This window comes from Leptonychotes weddellii, chromosome 5 (assembly GCF_054177405.1).
Source record: "Leptonychotes weddellii isolate Sample4059 chromosome 5, ASM5417740v2, whole genome shotgun sequence".
NCBI classification, from domain to species: Eukaryota; Metazoa; Chordata; class Mammalia; order Carnivora; family Phocidae; genus Leptonychotes; species Leptonychotes weddellii.
In genome coordinates this window covers 104524841-104541414 of record NC_138373.1, presented here as the reverse complement: position 1 = coordinate 104541414, position 16574 = coordinate 104524841, and the positions used below count along the sequence as shown (strand labels likewise).

The following is a 16574-nucleotide window of genomic DNA, read 5'->3' as shown; positions in this document are numbered from 1 at the left end:
GATTTCATTTATGTCAAATTTTAGAAAATGCAAACTAAACTAGTGACAAAAAGCAGATTAGTCGTTTCTTGGGGATGAGAGAGTGAGAGGGAGGGATTACAAAAAGAGCACAAAGACACTTTTGGAAATGATGGTATGTTCACTATCTTGACTGTGGTGATATTTTCATGGGTGTATACATAACTTACCAAACTGTACACCTTAAATATGTCGGGTTTATTGTATGTCGATTGTATCTCAATAAAGTTGTTTGATCAAATACATTTAGATATCAAGTACAAATTACCAATTAAATCCTGAGAATGCCAACAGATTGAGGATTCACCAAAAGGGTCAGCCCCACACCTGGGACCTGAAGATGAGGAAATCTCGAGTGGAATCACCAACCATCAGTAACACTTTGGAAAACCTTTTTCTGCCATCTCTCCATTTTAGGCCCGAACTAACTAGCTAGTTCCTGGAGGGAGCCAGGAGACCCTGTGTGGGATTGGGATGGCTGCCCTGGCCTGTTGCTTTTTGGCTGCCTTTGGGAAGAGCTGAGCTGAGGCTTGGGGTATTTTCATAGCTCAGGAAGAGGAGGTCAAAGAGTAGCAATGAAGGAAACAGGAGCTGGAGATGAGCTGGGGAGAGTAACTCGATTTATGCAATCCAGGGGTTGGAAGGGAGCTGAGAGACCACATGCTTCAAAATTCTTTTTATGGGTAAGAACACCAAGACCTGACCTCAGGCACAGACAGAACTGAGGCTCTAATCCAGATTTCCCAATTTCCCATCTACATTTACTTCCCTCATCTATTTCCATCATGCCAAATGGCTGCCGTTTGGTATACAAGATGATGGCTTCCATTCCACCCAACATTTGTAACAATAACTGTTTGTAAGAATGGGATAAAGCCCAGGGTCTGAAGGATATCACAGTCTAGCAGAGACTGATCTATATACAGAGATGACTTTTACATAATAAAAGGTTGTAAAAAGTGCTAGCGATGAGGCGCAAACGACATGGTATGAGAATGCAGAGGAGGGAAAACCCTCCAATCTGGAAGAGAGATCTTGTGATGGGAGGCGATCGGGCAGCCCTAAACACCCTTTAGTAGGTGCTCAATAAATGTGAGTATCCTTCTTCCCTTCACATAATGACTCCGGCCTAACTTTCCTTAGGTCACACCCAGAGCCTCCGTTCCGGAACAGCGTGACGTTTATGCCACTGTGCCTTCTGCATCCGAAGTTCTCTCCTCCGGGAATGGACTGTTCCCAGAACCTGCGGAAGAGGACATGACACGGAGCTCTGGAGAATGGAGAGCACACGGTAACAGCATGGCTCCGGAGAATAGAAAGCATGTGGGAACAGTGAGGCGCACGAGCTATGGAGGCCAGCCTCAGGATCTTCATCAGCAAAAAGGACATAATAACAAGATTCATTTCAGAAGGTTGCTGAGTGGATTAAAAGGACATTCCTATGAAGCTTTCTCTCAGCGCCACGTCCGGCACAGAAGGAGCGCTCAGGAAAGACGGGCAGTCCGCCGAAGGTGCGCAGCGACCTTCTCCCCGCCCCGCGCAGGAGCCGCCCCTAGACAGCCCAGTCAGCGCCCAGGGCGCCCAGGGCGCCCAGCGCGGCGTCCGCGCCGCCACGTCGCCACCTCCCACCCTCCGACTCTCGGGTTTACCACCCCTATCCTGCGCTAGGTACCCAGTACACCGAGCCGCGCCCGCCCCTGCCTGCGTCCTCCGATTGGCTCCTGCAGGTGCCTGTCGCCCTGGGCCGCTGCAGATTGGCCGGGGTGGGTGGGGAGGGGCGGGCCTCGGGGAGCGTAGGAAGGGCGGGGACCCGGATGTGTGTGGTGGCGGCGGCCGAAGAGCTAGTGTGCGGAGCTGAGAGGCCTATGGATGAGGAGGACGCGGCGGCCCCGGTAGGCGGGGATCGGGGGCGGGGTCCCGGAGGTCTCGGGTCTCCCCGGAGCTTGAGGCGGGAGGCGGGGGTCCTGGGCGGAGGCCTCCCTGGTCAGGGGCGGGGCCTGCTCCCCGGTCACGGGGCTTCTTGCATCGGGACCCTCCTCGGCCCGGTGCCGGGCCTGGGGAGACTGCGCGTAAGTCGCGGTGACGAGCCAGACCCCCGGGCCCCCGGGTCTCGTCTGAGCGACCAGGCCGTGCCCGGGCTGGAGGCGGGACCCGGTGCGGCTGCCACTCGCGGGTGCCAAGGCTGTGCGGTTCTGGGCGAGCAGATGTCCCCAGGTCTGGGAGCCAGTATCTGGGGTGGAGCCCTGGCTGCGTGCGAGGAGCGCAGCCCCGCTGGTGCCTACCCTTCTGGGCCACGTGGTGGCTTGCAGCTACTGCAGCAGGGTGTAACAGGCGCTTTAGGATTGAATTCAGCCCAGCTGAGGCTTATTTAAGCACCTACTGTATGCAAGGCACCGCCACGCCTTGATGGAACCCCTGTACCAGTGTTTGGGGTGATGGGAAGAGAAAATTACCTCCCGTTTTTCTCACTTTTGGCTTCCAGGAAAAATAAATCCATCCATCCATCCATCCATCCATCCATCCATTCATTAGCATTGTTGGTGGTTTAAATACCCAGGTCATTCTACTCCTCTCCATCTTCACTGCTACCATGCTAATGGATGCCATGTCTCATTGGAGCTACTGCATCAACTTCCGACTTAATTGTTCGCCACTTCTGCTCTTGCTTCTGTTATGATCAGTTCTCCAGCCAACAGCCTGAATGATCTTTAAGATCTGATAAACTGGGGCACCTGGGTGGCTCAGTCGTTAAAGCGTCTGCCTTCGGCTTAGGTCATGGTCCTGGAATCCTGGGATCGAGCCCCGCATCGGGCTGCCTGCTCCCGCAGGAGGCCTGCTTCGCCCTCTCCCACTCCCCCTGCTTGTGTTCCTGCCCTTGCTATCTCTCTCTCTCTCTGTCAAATAAATAAATAAAATCTTAAAAAAAAAAAAATCTGATAAACCTTAAAATCCTTTCATTTCTTAGCTTAAAACTCTCCAGAGGTTTCCCATCCCACTTGCAATAAAATGGAAACTCCTTAACATGGCCTATAGGGCCTTGTAGGGCCTCTCTCTGGCCCCTGCCTTTTTCCCATCCTCTTCTTGAACATTTTCCCGCACATTCCCTACACACCAACCACCCTGGCCTTTCTATTCCTCTACCATGGCTGCTTCTTTCCACCCCAGGACCTGTGTCCTGGCTGTCCCCTCTGCCTGAAGTACTCTTTCTTGGGCTTGGCATGTGCCTGGCCTCTTCTCAACTCAGATGTCACCTCAGAGTGGCCTCTTCTGTCCACTGGATACAAAGTAGTCTTTAGACTTTACCCCATTATTCTGTGTCACCCCACTCTGCTGTTTCTTCCACTGTCCAACATTGTCGGGTCTGTGTCTCATCTGTCATTCCTCCCGACTAGAATGGACGTGCTATGGGAACAGGAATCCCACCCATCTTGTTCACAGCTATATCCCTAGCACCAAGAACGGTGCACATAGTGGGAGCTCAGTACGTGTTTGCCGAATGAAAGGATGCAGATGGGGATTGTTGACTGACTTCGAGTCCCGTGCCCTGTCCACCTTCTGGGTCGAACAGGCTGAGCTGCTTTGCTCAGGGCCCTGCTTCCTTCTCAGTCCCCTTCTCCCCATGGCAGGTTTGTTCTCATGAACAAGATGGATGACCTCAACCTGCACTACCGGTTTCTGAATTGGCGCCGGAGGATCCGGGAGATTCGGGAGGTCCGGGCTTTCCGATACCAGGAGAGGTTCAAGCACATTCTTGTAGATGGAGACACTTTGAGGTAAGTTCAGAGGAGTGGTTTCACATTTTCCTTGCTGTGCCAGATCTTAGAGATGAAAAAGGGCTTTTTTGGAGGCAGAACACTGTCTGCACTGCACTGGGGGGGCCTTTGACCCTGGAGGCCTTTCTGAGTGGAGCAGTGTGGGCTGCTGCAGCCCGCACTCCCTTCTGCCTGTGTCTCCAGGTCACTCTGTCCTGGTCCACGTTGGAAACAATCATGTCAGAGATGGGAAGCTGCGGGTGTCTTGAGTTGCCCAAGTGCCTTGTTCAGAGGACTCCAGTGGGCGTGTGGGGTGTTTGTGTCTCCTCAGCCTGCGTCTCAGGGGTTGGGTTTGGTGGAGAGTGGCCCATTTCAGAGGCAATGGATTTCCTGTTTTGGGAAGGACAGTTCTGTAGTGCATCCTGCCCACCACCTTCCAACCCTCCGGTGTGTGTGTTTGTGTCTGTTTTCTCTCTCTTTTTTGGCTTGAACCCCCTCCCTGACTCCTTCTGAGCCTAATTCTCTGACAAAGTTGTCCCTGAAGGGGGGAAGGAAGTAGTGCTATTTAGCCTAGAGACAAGAAAGCTGAGGAGTGAGGATTGAATAACTGCCTTCCAATCTACGAAGGGCTTTGGTATAGAGGATAGAGACCAGCAGCTGTTCTTCAGCCCCACTGAGGACAGAGCCAGAGGAAAAGGGCTGAAGCTGTAGCATGAGGGATTGAGCTTAGACAGGGTTGTGAGACCCGCTACTAGGCAACTAAGGGAGACTCTGCATTCTTTTCCCCCTGGAAATGAAGGAACCAGGCTTGTGTTGGTGTGGTGTGGGTTGGACCCTGGCTGGAGGCAGCGGGAGGGGTGGGTGATCTCAAGTATATTGTGATGGTGTCGGTGCAGATGTCCTGAAGTGTGGCCTGGTGGATTCTTCTCTGTGTTGGCCCTCACGGGGGGGGGGGGGGGATGCTGAGGCCCTCCCCCCAACTCCTGGGCTAGGCTGCTAATGGAACTCCCCCCTCATTCCTCCATCAGTTACCATGGAAACTCTGGTGAAGTTGGCTGCTATGTGGCTTCTCGACCTCTGACCAAGGACAGCAATTATTTTGAGGTGATCAAGGCAGTGGGTGGGTAGAGCAGGGGATGAGCTTGTTAAGCTCCAGGGAGCTCTTTTACTAGATTCTTGATCCGATCCTTTTAATTTTCCATCAGGGCTGTCTACTTGGCTGAGAAAAGGGCACAGGATAGCATGGTGCCTCAGCTGAGAGATGGGTGCCCTAGTCCTGTCACCCTGTCCCTTATGCTCTCCTGCCCCTCAGCTAGGTAGACTTTGACACATATCCCAGACTCTGACTCATGGCCTTTTCCACCTGCTAACCCGAGCCCAGCCTCTGCTCCATTTCCTATCTTTTTCCATAATTTGGAAATGATTTTCTGAGTAATCATGATATAAAGTAGGCCCCTAGTCTCCCCAGTTCTTCCCTGAGTGCCCTTTTCTTTGATTCACATGTTTTTTTGTCTCTTTGAGCCTCTTTGAGTCTTTGATGTCTGACTGCCCTTCCCCAGGCCCCCAGCAATTCATTCCATTTCTGGTGCCTGCTAACTGCCCTGCTGTCCTCCCTCCAGGTGTCGATTGTGGACAGCGGGGTCCGGGGCACCATTGCTGTGGGGCTGGTCCCTCAGTACTACAGCTTGGATCACCAGCCCGGCTGGTTGCCCGACTCCGTAGCCTACCATGCTGATGACGGCAAGTGAGTTGCTTCCTGTGGAACCTGACCCCTTTCCTATGGATTCAGGGACCTTAGATACAAAGGACTACCGTGGGTGGCTTTTGCCATTCCTTTACCTATCTTGGGGTATTTTCATGGACTTTATGATCAGGACGGGAAGGTGGCCTGATAGCAAGCCTTGGAGGTTGGCAGACTTAGAGGGGAGGGTGGAGCTCATGTGTGGAGACAGGCAGATGCATCACCGAGTGACTGGGAGCAGCAAGAGGGGCCCCAGGGGTCAGTGCCTGGGAGAAGTTGGGAGGCCAGGCTCAGGTCCTGTGTCTGTGCCGCTCCTTCCACAGGCTGTACAATGGCCGAGCCAAAGGCCGCCAGTTTGGGTCAAAGTGCAACTCCGGGGACCGGATTGGCTGCGGCATTGAGCCTGTGTCCTTTGATGTACAGACTGCCCAGATCTTCTTCACCAAAAATGGGAAACGGGTGAGTGGGAAATCCTGGGTGGGATTTAAGTGGCTTGAAGCCATCTGAGGAACTGTGGGAATGAAAATAACCTACCGGCTGGGGCTTGCCCAGGGACCCCTAGGCTTAGTTCCCACCTCCTTCAGGCCATCCTCAGCTTCTCCCAAAGTCTGCATATAGGAGAAGCCACTTCCCCTGCCCAGGGAAGCCGGGGCATTAGCCTAGATGATAGATGCAGAGGGGCAGGTTAGTGCAGTGGGGGGTGAGCAGAGATTGTGGGGGACAGGATCGGGTGATGTGGGGGAAGGTTTTGAGCAGAAAAAGAGAGGGAGAGGTTATGGCCTGGATGCATAAGCTGGAGGTCCTCTTTGGAGCCTTGCCTTGAAGGCTTTGAGGATATGTCCTTTCTGTGTGTTATTTTCTTGTTTCACTTCTTTCCTTTCCTCTTCAGAGAGAGACTAGTAGTGGTGAAGGGATGGGGAAGAGCAAATAGAAGAGAGGGATCCCCAGCTCTCTTTCTTTTCCTATCCAGCTCCCTCTCCCACCCCAGGAGGATGGCTTTCTCAGGGCTTGGCCTTCCTTAGCGTCCGTGCCTCCGCACTTTCCTCCTCCAGAACACACTCACGTGCCAGAAGCATTTGGTAGCAGGTCAAGAGACTTGTGTTTGCCTTCTAGCTCTCTGGATACTTTGCTTGGCCAGGAGTCCTTATAGCCACTTTTTCAACTTTTCGGTGCCTCTGTTTTTCTGTCTGTCAGTGTGTGTGATAATTATGTGTCGCATCTTCTCAAAAGTACCCTCGTGAGAATTAGGTGAGCTGTGGAAAAGGGAGCTTGGCATCAGCTCCCTCCCTCCAGCCCTCCCTCCCTCCCCTGCAGGTGGGCTCCACCATCATGCCCATGTCCCCAGATGGACTGTTCCCAGCAGTGGGCATGCACTCTCTGGGTGAGGAGGTGCGACTGCACCTCAACGCCGAGCTGGGCCGCGAGGATGACAGTGTCATGATGGTGGACAGTTACGAGGACGAGTGGGGCCGGCTGCACGATGTCCGAGTCTGCGGAACTGTGAGTGAGAGGCGGTTGGGTGGGAGTGGGCAGACCGGGAGGGCTGCGCCGAAAACCCGTGGGCCACATAAGTGGGTCTGAATTGCTTAGAATGGGGAATGAAGACGGTGTCTTGTAGGGTTTTGGGAAATGGGAATTTGGGGCCTTGACATGATTCTTTGAATCCAGGTCTGTGTTCTCCGTAGTGCTGATTGTCTTTCTTCCCTTCCCTGGCCCTGAGAACTCAGGTTAGTTGCTTTACTCTCAGCACAGTACTAGGTTTTCCTTTGCCTTCTTTGGTTCCTTCAGCACTTGATACCCTCTGCTGCCCTGCACACGTGCCTTTGAGAGGCTGGGGCTCATTTGGAGGTGGGATGCCTGGATCCCCCTTTTGGCCTGATCCCAGTTCAGCGGGCCCATGCTCTCCATTCACTGTGGGGCATGTGTGGTCACAAGTCCCACTCCTGTGGGGGAAGGTTCTGAGATCTCTTTGTAGTAAGTGTGAATGTCAATGTCTTCTATCTTCTCCCTACATTTTAATAGAGGACAAGAACACAGGCAGATGAAGATTCGGTGAGAATCCTTGACTCTCCAAAGCTTGCTTTTTTATATATCTTCCCGTTGTACCTGCTCTGGTCTCTCCCTGGATTTGAAACTTTCTTGAGGAGTATATGGACCTTGGGAGAGGGAAATTCTTCAACTCTACCCTCTGTGCCTCATGCTGGGTTGGGAGTGAATGGCTGCTGAGTCAGGGGTCTGGCCCTGACCTCCAGTGGGCTGCTGGGGCCTCCCACTTCGACTTGTCCCTCGGCTGCCCTCTTGCTCCTGGCTCAATCTTTTTCTCCACCCTCTGGCCTTCTCACCCCAACTCAGGCTGTTTTTAACTCAGCCTTTGATAGCAAAACAGAAACAGTGGGGGTTGGGAGTGGATTATGAGCAAAGCTCCCCCCATCCTGGAGTTCAAGGTGAGTCAAATCCAAGGAAAATGGCAGAGTGTGTGCCCTCCTGCTGCTTCTGACATTCTGCACCCCCTCTGGCACTGGGGTCTGAGGATGGCAGTGGCTGTAAGCCAGGGGCTTTAGATGCCCACTCCTTGACCCTCATCTCTTTCCTTTCTTTCCCCCCTTCCACCATCATTTTGACAACAGCTATAGAGTTGAACTTGGGACTGAGCCAGGGCGATGTTCCAGCTCTCATCCCCGACCTCTCCTCAAGAGTGTTTTCCTGGCATCCTTTCCCTGCCTGGACCTGTCCCCACTCTGCCCCCAGCTCCTTCCAGGCAATCTTTTCTAATTGATGTAGAGTCCTGTAGACATTTATAAATAGCTTTCCTTCCTCTCTGCCCTCCCCCAATGCCCTCAGGTCACACGTTGGAGAATTTTTTCTTCCTTAGACATACGCCGTGAAGTTTGGCTCTTCTCTCAGACCCTCACCCCAGCCTGGTACTGCCGGCAGGTGGGGCACACTCTTCGCTGAGCACCTGCTCCGCTGGGGCAGACTGGGGCATGAGCCTCTTGATAGATACTTGCCTCTCTTCTCCTCTTGCCCTCTACCCCATCTTCCAAATGAGGGTGACTTACCCAGTTTCTTCTGTCCCCACTTGTCTCTTGCCCTGCTCCCTCTTGTCTCTTCTGACCATCCGGTGTATTTCTGATCCAGCCCTCAGAGTTGTTTCCCCAGGAGGAGCCTGGGAGAGGTCATTAGGGCCCCGCCTGTACCTCCCATTTCTAAAGATGTCTGGCTCAGCTGTTTCCCCTCTTTGCTCTTCCTGTTTTCCATCCCCTCTGTGGGGAGCCTTTCCACGGGGCCTCAGACCTCTTGTTGTGGGTTGGAGCCTGTTTCTCCTGCCTTGAGTGGTATTTCCAGTAGAGTGCCTTTTAGAACCATAAAGGTTTGGGAGAGGCTCTGACGCCATCCGGTCCAGGGCTTCCCAGTGCGGAGCTGGAGACCGTTACCTGCCATGCAGGACCTGTAGCATCCCTGGCGCCCAGACCCAGGATGCTTGGAGCTCCCTCCCGTAGTCATTCTCGTCATCGGGACAGCCCTTGTGTTCCCAGAGTTGTTCTTGTTGTGTGGCTGATGAAAAGACAGCCCCAGACAGAAGCAAAGAGACCGATTCAAATGTCAAACAGTGAATTAGCTGCAAAACTCAGCCCAGATATTCATTCTTTGATCTGTTGCCCCTGCCCTGTCCACTGCTGGATACATGCTGTGCCCTTTTCCCCAGCTCTCTCCTGTAGCCCGTCGTCTCTCCTCCTGGCCCCTCTCATGAGATGAATCCGGACTTGCCCTGCGAGTCTCCTGACGAGCCCGCTTAGCCCTGGCCTTTCTAGGGGAGCTTACCTGGCTGCCATGGGACCCTTTGCCTTCTAGGCCTCTCTCTCAGTTTGGAGTCTCAGTTACCTCTCTCTCCCCTTCACACTGGTTCTTCCACCAAGAAGAACAAATTCCTGACCCCCTTTTTTTGGCTCTAACGTTACATTATGAACAATTTCCAACATACAGAAAAGTTGAAAAAATGGTACAGTGAGCACCCATCTACCCACTACCTAGCTTCAGCAGTTGTTTGTATACAGACCTGGCTCTTTCTTGAATGGAATTCTTCCCCCTGCGTCCTGTGGCCTCAGTTTCCCCTCCCAAAGAGTCCTCCCTTTGCAGAGCTCTGAGGGTGTTGAAGAGTGGCTGCTGTCTTTGCTCAGGGATGGGGGTGTTGCCCCTCACCTCGCCCCCGCCCCCAGGCCTTGCAAAGTGAAGTCATGTGTGGAGGGTGGGGGGCAGTGGGTAAAGCTGGGGGATTAGACTCATTCTGTCTTTGTTTCCTGCTCATAGCTCCTCTGACAACTCCTTAGTGACGGGGCAACAGCTTTGGTACACAAAGAGGGGTGAATGAGGCCCCACCCTCCAGTGGTCCTCCCCCCACCCAACCCAACCCAGGAGGAGACCGTGTTGGAGCCTGAGCTGGCCGGTGGGGAGCACGTCCTGGGTTCCTGTTTCAGCTGCTTCTAGGCCCTCAAGGCACTGAGCCCTCCCTTGCTCCTGTCAAGAGGGATTAGGGTCTCTGCTGGCAGGAGGAGGAGGGTGGATACCAGCAGGAGAGAACCAGCAGGAGAGCAGAGGCGGGGAAGGCGCTACCGCTAAGCGCACGCGGTGGGGGGTTGGAGTGCAAGAGGCTCTCTGCACCTGGTGCTGTGGCCTCTGCTCTGTGCCCTCGAGTCCACCTGTTTGGCCTCCCAAGGCTCTGGGGGTGTGGGGGGGAGGTGCAGGAGTCGGGGACTTGAAAGCCCCAAGGAATGGGTGCCCCTACCCCCACCAAAGATGTAGGGGAGCATTCCTATTGATTGGGCATTGTTGGAGGAGAAGCACTAAGGGGACAGCTGGTGGGTTGGGATAGAGTAATCTGGGGTGTGCTTATCTCTCCTAGGGGGGACTGTGACCAGTTCTGGGAGCCTAAGGGGCCATTGTAGTTGGAGGTAAGGGCTGAGATGAAGGGTCGTTTCCTTCTGTGATTGGCAGGTCTAGTCTTTTGTAGCTGTGGGGGACTGGACTGTTAATGTTTAGGGAGTATTGATGTGTTGGTATGTTCTGGTCTAACTCCCATTTCCTGATCTAGGGGAAGGCAGAACAGGTACTGACCGCTAGCGAAAGTCACTTGCTCAAAGTCAATGGCTAAAAAGTAACAGGAATTAGGATCGGAACCCAGGTCTGTGTGATTCTCTTTCTGAGAGGCTTCTGAGGCACAGGTTGAGGGACCAGCATTGAGAGTCTGGCAACTCAGGGGCTAAACCTCCTATCTGCTCTCGGTTGCCAATAGCCCCGTCTCAGGAGGGGAGGAGTGAACTCAAGCTACAATCTGTCTGGAGGCCATAGTGCCCACCTGCCCCTGTAAGTGCTGGGAACGCTCCAGAGGACTCGCTCTGAGCACTCGGGGAGACTTCACTGGACAGGAGCAGATGAACTGAGGCGGCTTACACCCTGAGGGTCAGGTGTTCCTCTCTTGCGGAGGGCAGCATTTGCAGGGACCTAGCCTCCCAGCTGTCAGCCGGCTGTCTGAGTGGTGTGCCGGCCGGGGAGTGGGTGGCAGAGCTCCACCGTCGTGTGCCTCATCCTCCCGACCTTTTTAGCTGGAGGGAGCGTCCCCACCCTATCCACAGACAAGACTGCAGTGGCTGCCCTCCGCAGGGCTGAGGCCGAGGGAATGGTTGGGCGGGTTTTTCCCAAGGATCGGGATCTGGAGCATCTATCTCTTGGCTCTGGAAGTGGAGAACACTGTGTTTCCTACGCCGAGGCCAGTTGGATGGAGTGGGTCAAGGGCAGCTGTGGGGTCCCCCACCCAGTTCTGCAATGCTGGCCGGAGAGGGTGGGCCGGGGGCTGCTCGCACTGGGTGGAGTGTACGCCAGCGGATGCGCACCAGGCACCACCCCTCCCGCTTGCAGGGAGATGCAGAGGAGGAAGCCAGGCTGAGCAGAGAACACAGGACCGTGAGGGGAATTCCAGCAGTGTGGGCCTTAATGAGTAAATCAGAAGGTGGCCTGCCAGGGACCCATTCTGAGGAAAGAAAGCAGTGGGAGCTAACAGAGAAGACTTGGGCTAGGGGTGTAAATATGAAAGAGGCAGCATAACCCGACACATATAGGATCGTGGCTGGAGGAAATGGAAAGAGCCTGGGTGTGGATATCGGAGGTTGCCCATGCGGCTCTGGCTTTTCCCCTGGTCATCTCCCCCTGCCTCCAGGACTCTTTTGGAAAGGGGGGGGAGAATGGACTTGAGGTGGCAGAGCTTTGGGGATCCAAGGCTGAGAAGGGGATCCAGTCCCTCCGGTTCCTCTCTGAATAAGGTGGTGATGCAGGCCCTGCTTCTGCCGGAGACACACGCAGGCTTCCACGCTGGTGCAGGCGAGCCTAATTCCTTTCCTGTTCAGGCAGGAGTTCTTTGGGGGTGAGAGGCCAGCGTCCAAAGGCTTGCCAGGGATAAGTGGAGGATGTCCCCAGGCAGTGTTTTCTTCAGGGCTGGAGGGGCAGGAGGGTAGAATAAAGTCTTGAGGGGCAGTTTGGCTAATTAAAAAGGGATTAAGGACTCCCAGGTGATGCTGAGGGTGGGGAGAGGGGATGGGGTTGAGTCATAACCCCACTGTTACCATGACAACTGATAAATAAATCCTCCCAGCTTGGGGGTTGCCGCCCCATCATGCCCAGGCAGGGCCATTGTGGAGCTGAAGAGCCCCAAGAGTCCATCAGTCACCTCCACTCTCCCCCCACCTCCACACACCCCTCCGCTCTACAAGAGCTGTGAGGGGCTGTGAACAGGAAAGCTTGCCTTCATGTGTTCAGCCCGCCTGTTCCCGGCCCTCACATTAAGCAGAGGAGTAGAGCTGGTCGTTCTGGGTTCCCTGGCTCCCCTCGGCACCTCCCTGACCCAGCTCTGTCTGAAGCCAAGTAAAACGGACCTTGAGGTATTATGGTAGTCCCATCCCAGGCAGAATTGGTTTTTGAGCTCGTCTCCCCTCCCTCAGACATCTGGAGCTGGCACCCAGCCTCTGCACCCTTCCTGTCCTCCCCATTAGGCCCCTCCAGGGGTCTGCTCAGCCTAGTCTTCATGGCTCCTTCTCTCTGCACCCAGGGCCCCTGGGGAGGCCTCGTCCAGCAGGGTGATTCAGGGAAGTGAGGCCATAGCTTAGAGCCCCCCAGTGTGCTCCATGGTGCTCAGCCGCCTGGGCTGCTGCCCACTTCTCCCCCAAAGCAAGGAGAATCTGCAGCTCAGGCGACAGATGGGTGCGGGGCCAGTCCTCCGGCTCATGCCGCCACCTTTGCGACCCGCCGGTCCTCCCCATTCTCTCATGCCTGCCTGGTGCGCCTCTAGGAACCTTTCCCTTTCAGCCAGAGGTTTTGTCAGACCCAGAAACTGGTCTGGAGTGCCTTGGGACCAGGTTTCTAGGGCAGGTGTCCGTCTGCCCTCCGCACCACCCACTGCCCTTGGCTCTTCCCCCACAGCTGCTGGAGTACTTGGGCAAGGGCAAGAGCATCGTTGACGTGGGGCTGGCCCAGGCCCGGCACCCACTGAGCACCCGTAGCCACTACTTTGAGGTGGAGATCGTGGACCCTGGAGAGAAATGCTACATCGCCTTGGGGCTGGCCCGGAAGGTGGGCACTCGTGCTGGCTTTTTACCTGTGGAGCTGCTCAGCTTTGGGGCTCTTGGGATGGGGACAGGTGGGTGGGCTGTGGTGGGAGGGTCTTAACCCGGGACAGAATATGGTTGTATGTGTTTGCTGTGGGAGGGTACAGACTCCCCCCATGACCTAGGACCAGGTAGAGGGTCGTGACTACACCACGCACACTGGGCCTAAAGGTGGGGTGGGGGCAGCTTGCAGCCCCGGCTGTGAAAGCCAAGTGCCGTGGTCACCTTCCCTGCTTCCCCTGCTTCCCCGTGCCTGAAGGGTGTGGGAGGCCGCAGGGGTGTGAGCAGCCATCTGTCTAAGAAGATTGAAGGTTCAGATGCCCTCTCCTGCCCTCTTTCCATAGAAAACCATAGGTTTTCTTTTTCCTTCTTGGTGCAGGATTATCCCAAAAACAGACACCCTGGCTGGAGCAGAGGCTCTGTGGCTTATCATGCAGGTGAGTCAGGGCTGCCAGGGCTGTGGGGCACATACAGGCACAGGGACATCCATTTTCCTGAACCCCCGCAAATGGTCTCCCCTCCAGCATCCGGCTGGAGAGCCTTTTCCCCTGCTGCCGTCTCATCTCCCCTCCCTAGGCCGGTAGTGCTTTCTCCTTGTCTGTGTTTTTCCTCCCAGCCTGAAAAGCAAGGGGAGCCGAACAGGGGCGGGGGAATCTGGGCCCAAACTGGACATTCCAGGCCTCTGAGTTGGCTCCCTCTGCGCCCTTCTTGCAGATTCTGCACTTTCTTTTTTTGGTCGGCTTGACTTCCTTTAGGGTTTTCTTAAGAAAGGAGTTGCTGTGAGCTCCTGGTGTCACCCCCATCCCCTTCTTGGCCTTTCTCCCCTCTTCCGCCAGCTCCCTGAGGGAGTCTGCCCCTCAGCTCCTTGTGTGAACAGACATTGTGTCTCTCTCCTTTTTTTTTTAATCTGGGGCCTCTTTCTACTTGTCTCTCCATTTTTGTTTCACCTTGACCCCCTCCCTTACTTGTGGCCAGAGAGGGAGGTGGGCAAGCATTCTGCTTGAAACAGGGGCCTCTCTGGAGGGGTGGGGTAGAGTGTCAGCCCCTCCTTCAAGTGTGTGTCTTCTCTTCTCCCCTCCCCCCTGACAGATGACGGGAAGATCTTCCATGGCAGTGGTGTGGGGGACCCCTTCGGGCCACGCTGTTATAAAGGGGACATTATGGGCTGTGGAATCATGTTCCCCCGGGACTACATTCTGGACAGTGAGGGTGAGTGGGGTGGGGGTGGCCAGCCAGGCTGCTCGGGCAGACGGTGGGGGCAGCACCACAGGAGCTCAGGTTTCCTGCCCTCCTAGGTGACAGTGATGACAGTTGTGACACAGTGATCCTGTCCCCAACTGCCCGAGCCGTCCGGAACGTCCGGAATGTCATGTACCTGCACCAGGAGGGAGAAGAGGAAGAGGAGGAAGAGGAAGAGGAAGAAGATGGGGAAGAGATTGAGCAAGAGCATGAGGGCAAGAAGGTGGTGGTAAGTGGGGGAGGGTGTGGGGTTGGACTAGGGTTCCTGGGTCTGGGCAGGGGCTGGCATTAGTGGGGAATAGGACTGTAGCCAGAGCCCCAGAGCTGGGAAGAGGGGAAAGCCTGGTGGTGGGTGTGTTCCGAGGTGCTGGACGCTGCCTGGACTGTGCTGGGGAGCTGGTTTCCAGACGCCCTCTTGTGGTCACTTCCCACATCACCCTGAGTCTCTCCCCTCCGGCGGTTCTCGGAGTTGGGAATGCTTGCAGTTCAGGCCTGTGTGGCTCTAGCATCATCAGAGGAGGCCAGAGTCAGCCTTTTCCTCTCTGTGCCCCCACCCCCAGGTTTTCTTCACTCGGAATGGCAAGATCATCGGGAAGAAGGATGCTGTTGTACCTTCTGGGGGTTTCTTCCCCACCATTGGAATGTTGAGCTGTGGGGAGAAAGTAAAAGTGGATCTGCATCCCTTGAGTGGCTAGGGGCTTCTCCCCTAGACCTGCCCCGTCTCCTTTTCCTCGCCCTTTGCAGAGCCAGGTGCCCAGTTCCTGCCTTCCAGGATTTGCTTACCCAGCAGGCCCCAGGGAGTACGTAGCCCCTCCGCCTCTCCCAGATCAGGCCCCTGCCAAGCCCCTCTGTGCCCACGTTTCTGACCTGGTGCCACCCCGGTCATCAGTCAGTCCTGGGCCTAAGTCCCTGGTTGGAAAGAAGCAGGCCCAAAGAATGGTGTTGCTATATTGGTGAGTCCCACTTGCTTTGGCTGGTGGACGCTCGCACGCCCCTTTCCCGTCTGGCCGTGTGAGTGGAGAGGAGTGGGCACCCGTCTCAGCTGCTATTTGGGCATGAGGCTCTGCAGAGGGTGGAGTAGAGACTGCCCCCTCCCCTGTTTACCATAGTATTTCTCCTTGCCTCTTCTTTTTGTTCTTTGTCCTCATTGTGTGGACCAGTTGCTGCTGTTATCCCCCCTGGCTGGGCTAGGGGGGCTCTCTCGGGCCTTCTCTCTCCTTCCACTGACTGCTGTCCCAGGAATACTATTCCAGGGTCTCTGTTCTTTCCCCTGAGAGCCCGCTTTCTCCCTCACCGCCGGCTCAGGCACCACATAGTCCCACAGAGTCTGAGTCTGGCCCCCCACAGCTGTACGCACTTAGGTGGGTGTCCATTATGTGTTTAATGGAGGGAGAGAGGGGCTACTCGGTGAGGGGGGCTGGGGTCTTGGCTCCTGTTCCCTCCTTGCCATCCTTGGGATACCTGGTGGCACCCTTGTCCCCAGTTCCCCGGGCTGTAGGCAGAGACTCCAGAGCAGGTCTCTCCTGCCATGGTGAGGGCAAGACCCCAGAGCTGTGGTTGTGAACCCTGAGGGCAGCTTGGCCCCTCTCTCCACTTCCCTGCCTACCCCCCCCCCCCGCCCGGGCCCCAGCTTGCTGCCTGTGCCAGTTGCCTGTTGCGCTTCAGTGTTGGAGTCTAGCACTTAACATGTGTCCTCCCCCACCAAGCCCTCCTGTCTCCTACGGCCTTGACCCCTGACCCCCTCCCCATACAGTGACTTCTCCTGGGAGGGAGGGAGCAGGAGCTGTTGGCCTTGGTTTGCACAGAGTGGGTGGGCCTTGGGGAAAGGGGGTGAGCTGCTGTGTTGCTGGGGTCCCCCCTTTCGGCCCTCCACTACGATGTATGAAATGTATGTACAGCCCAGAGATGTTTATACAGCCAATAAAGATGAAGTTTCTGTATTTATCGGTACGGCCTGGACAGGGGGACCCTTTCCAGTCCATAGGGCAGGGACAGGGCTAGAGGTGGGGGTAGCTGAGGCAGCTTGGACTTGGACCAGTATGAGGCCAGGATGGGGATGGCGTGTGTTCCGTAGACCTGGCTGTGGGCCTGGGATGCCCCCAAGAAGCACAGGTATGCCCCTGGGAGACACAAGGCTTTGACCTTCTCGTGAACAAGGTTCGACTTCAACTC

The 16574-nt window shown here is 55.4% G+C and overlaps 1 protein-coding gene across 1 annotated transcript; it reads left to right on the top strand.

The window, feature by feature from the left end:
* Nucleotides 1-1805: 1805 nt before the first annotated feature.
* Nucleotides 1806-16342, top strand: SPRYD3 (SPRY domain containing 3). Its single transcript, XM_006741565.3, has 11 exons — nt 1806-1910; nt 3645-3791; nt 4799-4874; nt 5390-5514; nt 5835-5970; nt 6826-7011; nt 12979-13128; nt 13543-13600; nt 14253-14372; nt 14459-14631; nt 14963-16342. Exons 1-11 carry the CDS (start codon nt 1888-1890, stop codon nt 15095-15097), a joined length of 1329 nt encoding a protein of 442 aa, XP_006741628.1. The 5' UTR covers nt 1806-1887; the 3' UTR covers nt 15098-16342.
* The last annotated feature ends 232 nt before the right edge of the window (nt 16343-16574 follow it).

What these genes read in the sequence shown, in the direction of transcription:
- SPRYD3 (XM_006741565.3), top strand. Translation starts at nt 1,888, where the DNA reads ATGAGGAGGACGCGGCGGCCCCG. An exon ending in AGGAGGACGCGGCGGCCCCG is followed by an intron (nt 1,911 to 3,644) that starts GTAGGCGGGGAT and finishes TCCCCATGGCAG; the next exon opens with GTTTGTTCTCATGAACAAGA. An exon ending in TCACCAAAAATGGGAAACGG is followed by an intron (nt 5,971 to 6,825) that starts GTGAGTGGGAAA and finishes CCTCCCCTGCAG; the next exon opens with GTGGGCTCCACCATCATGCC.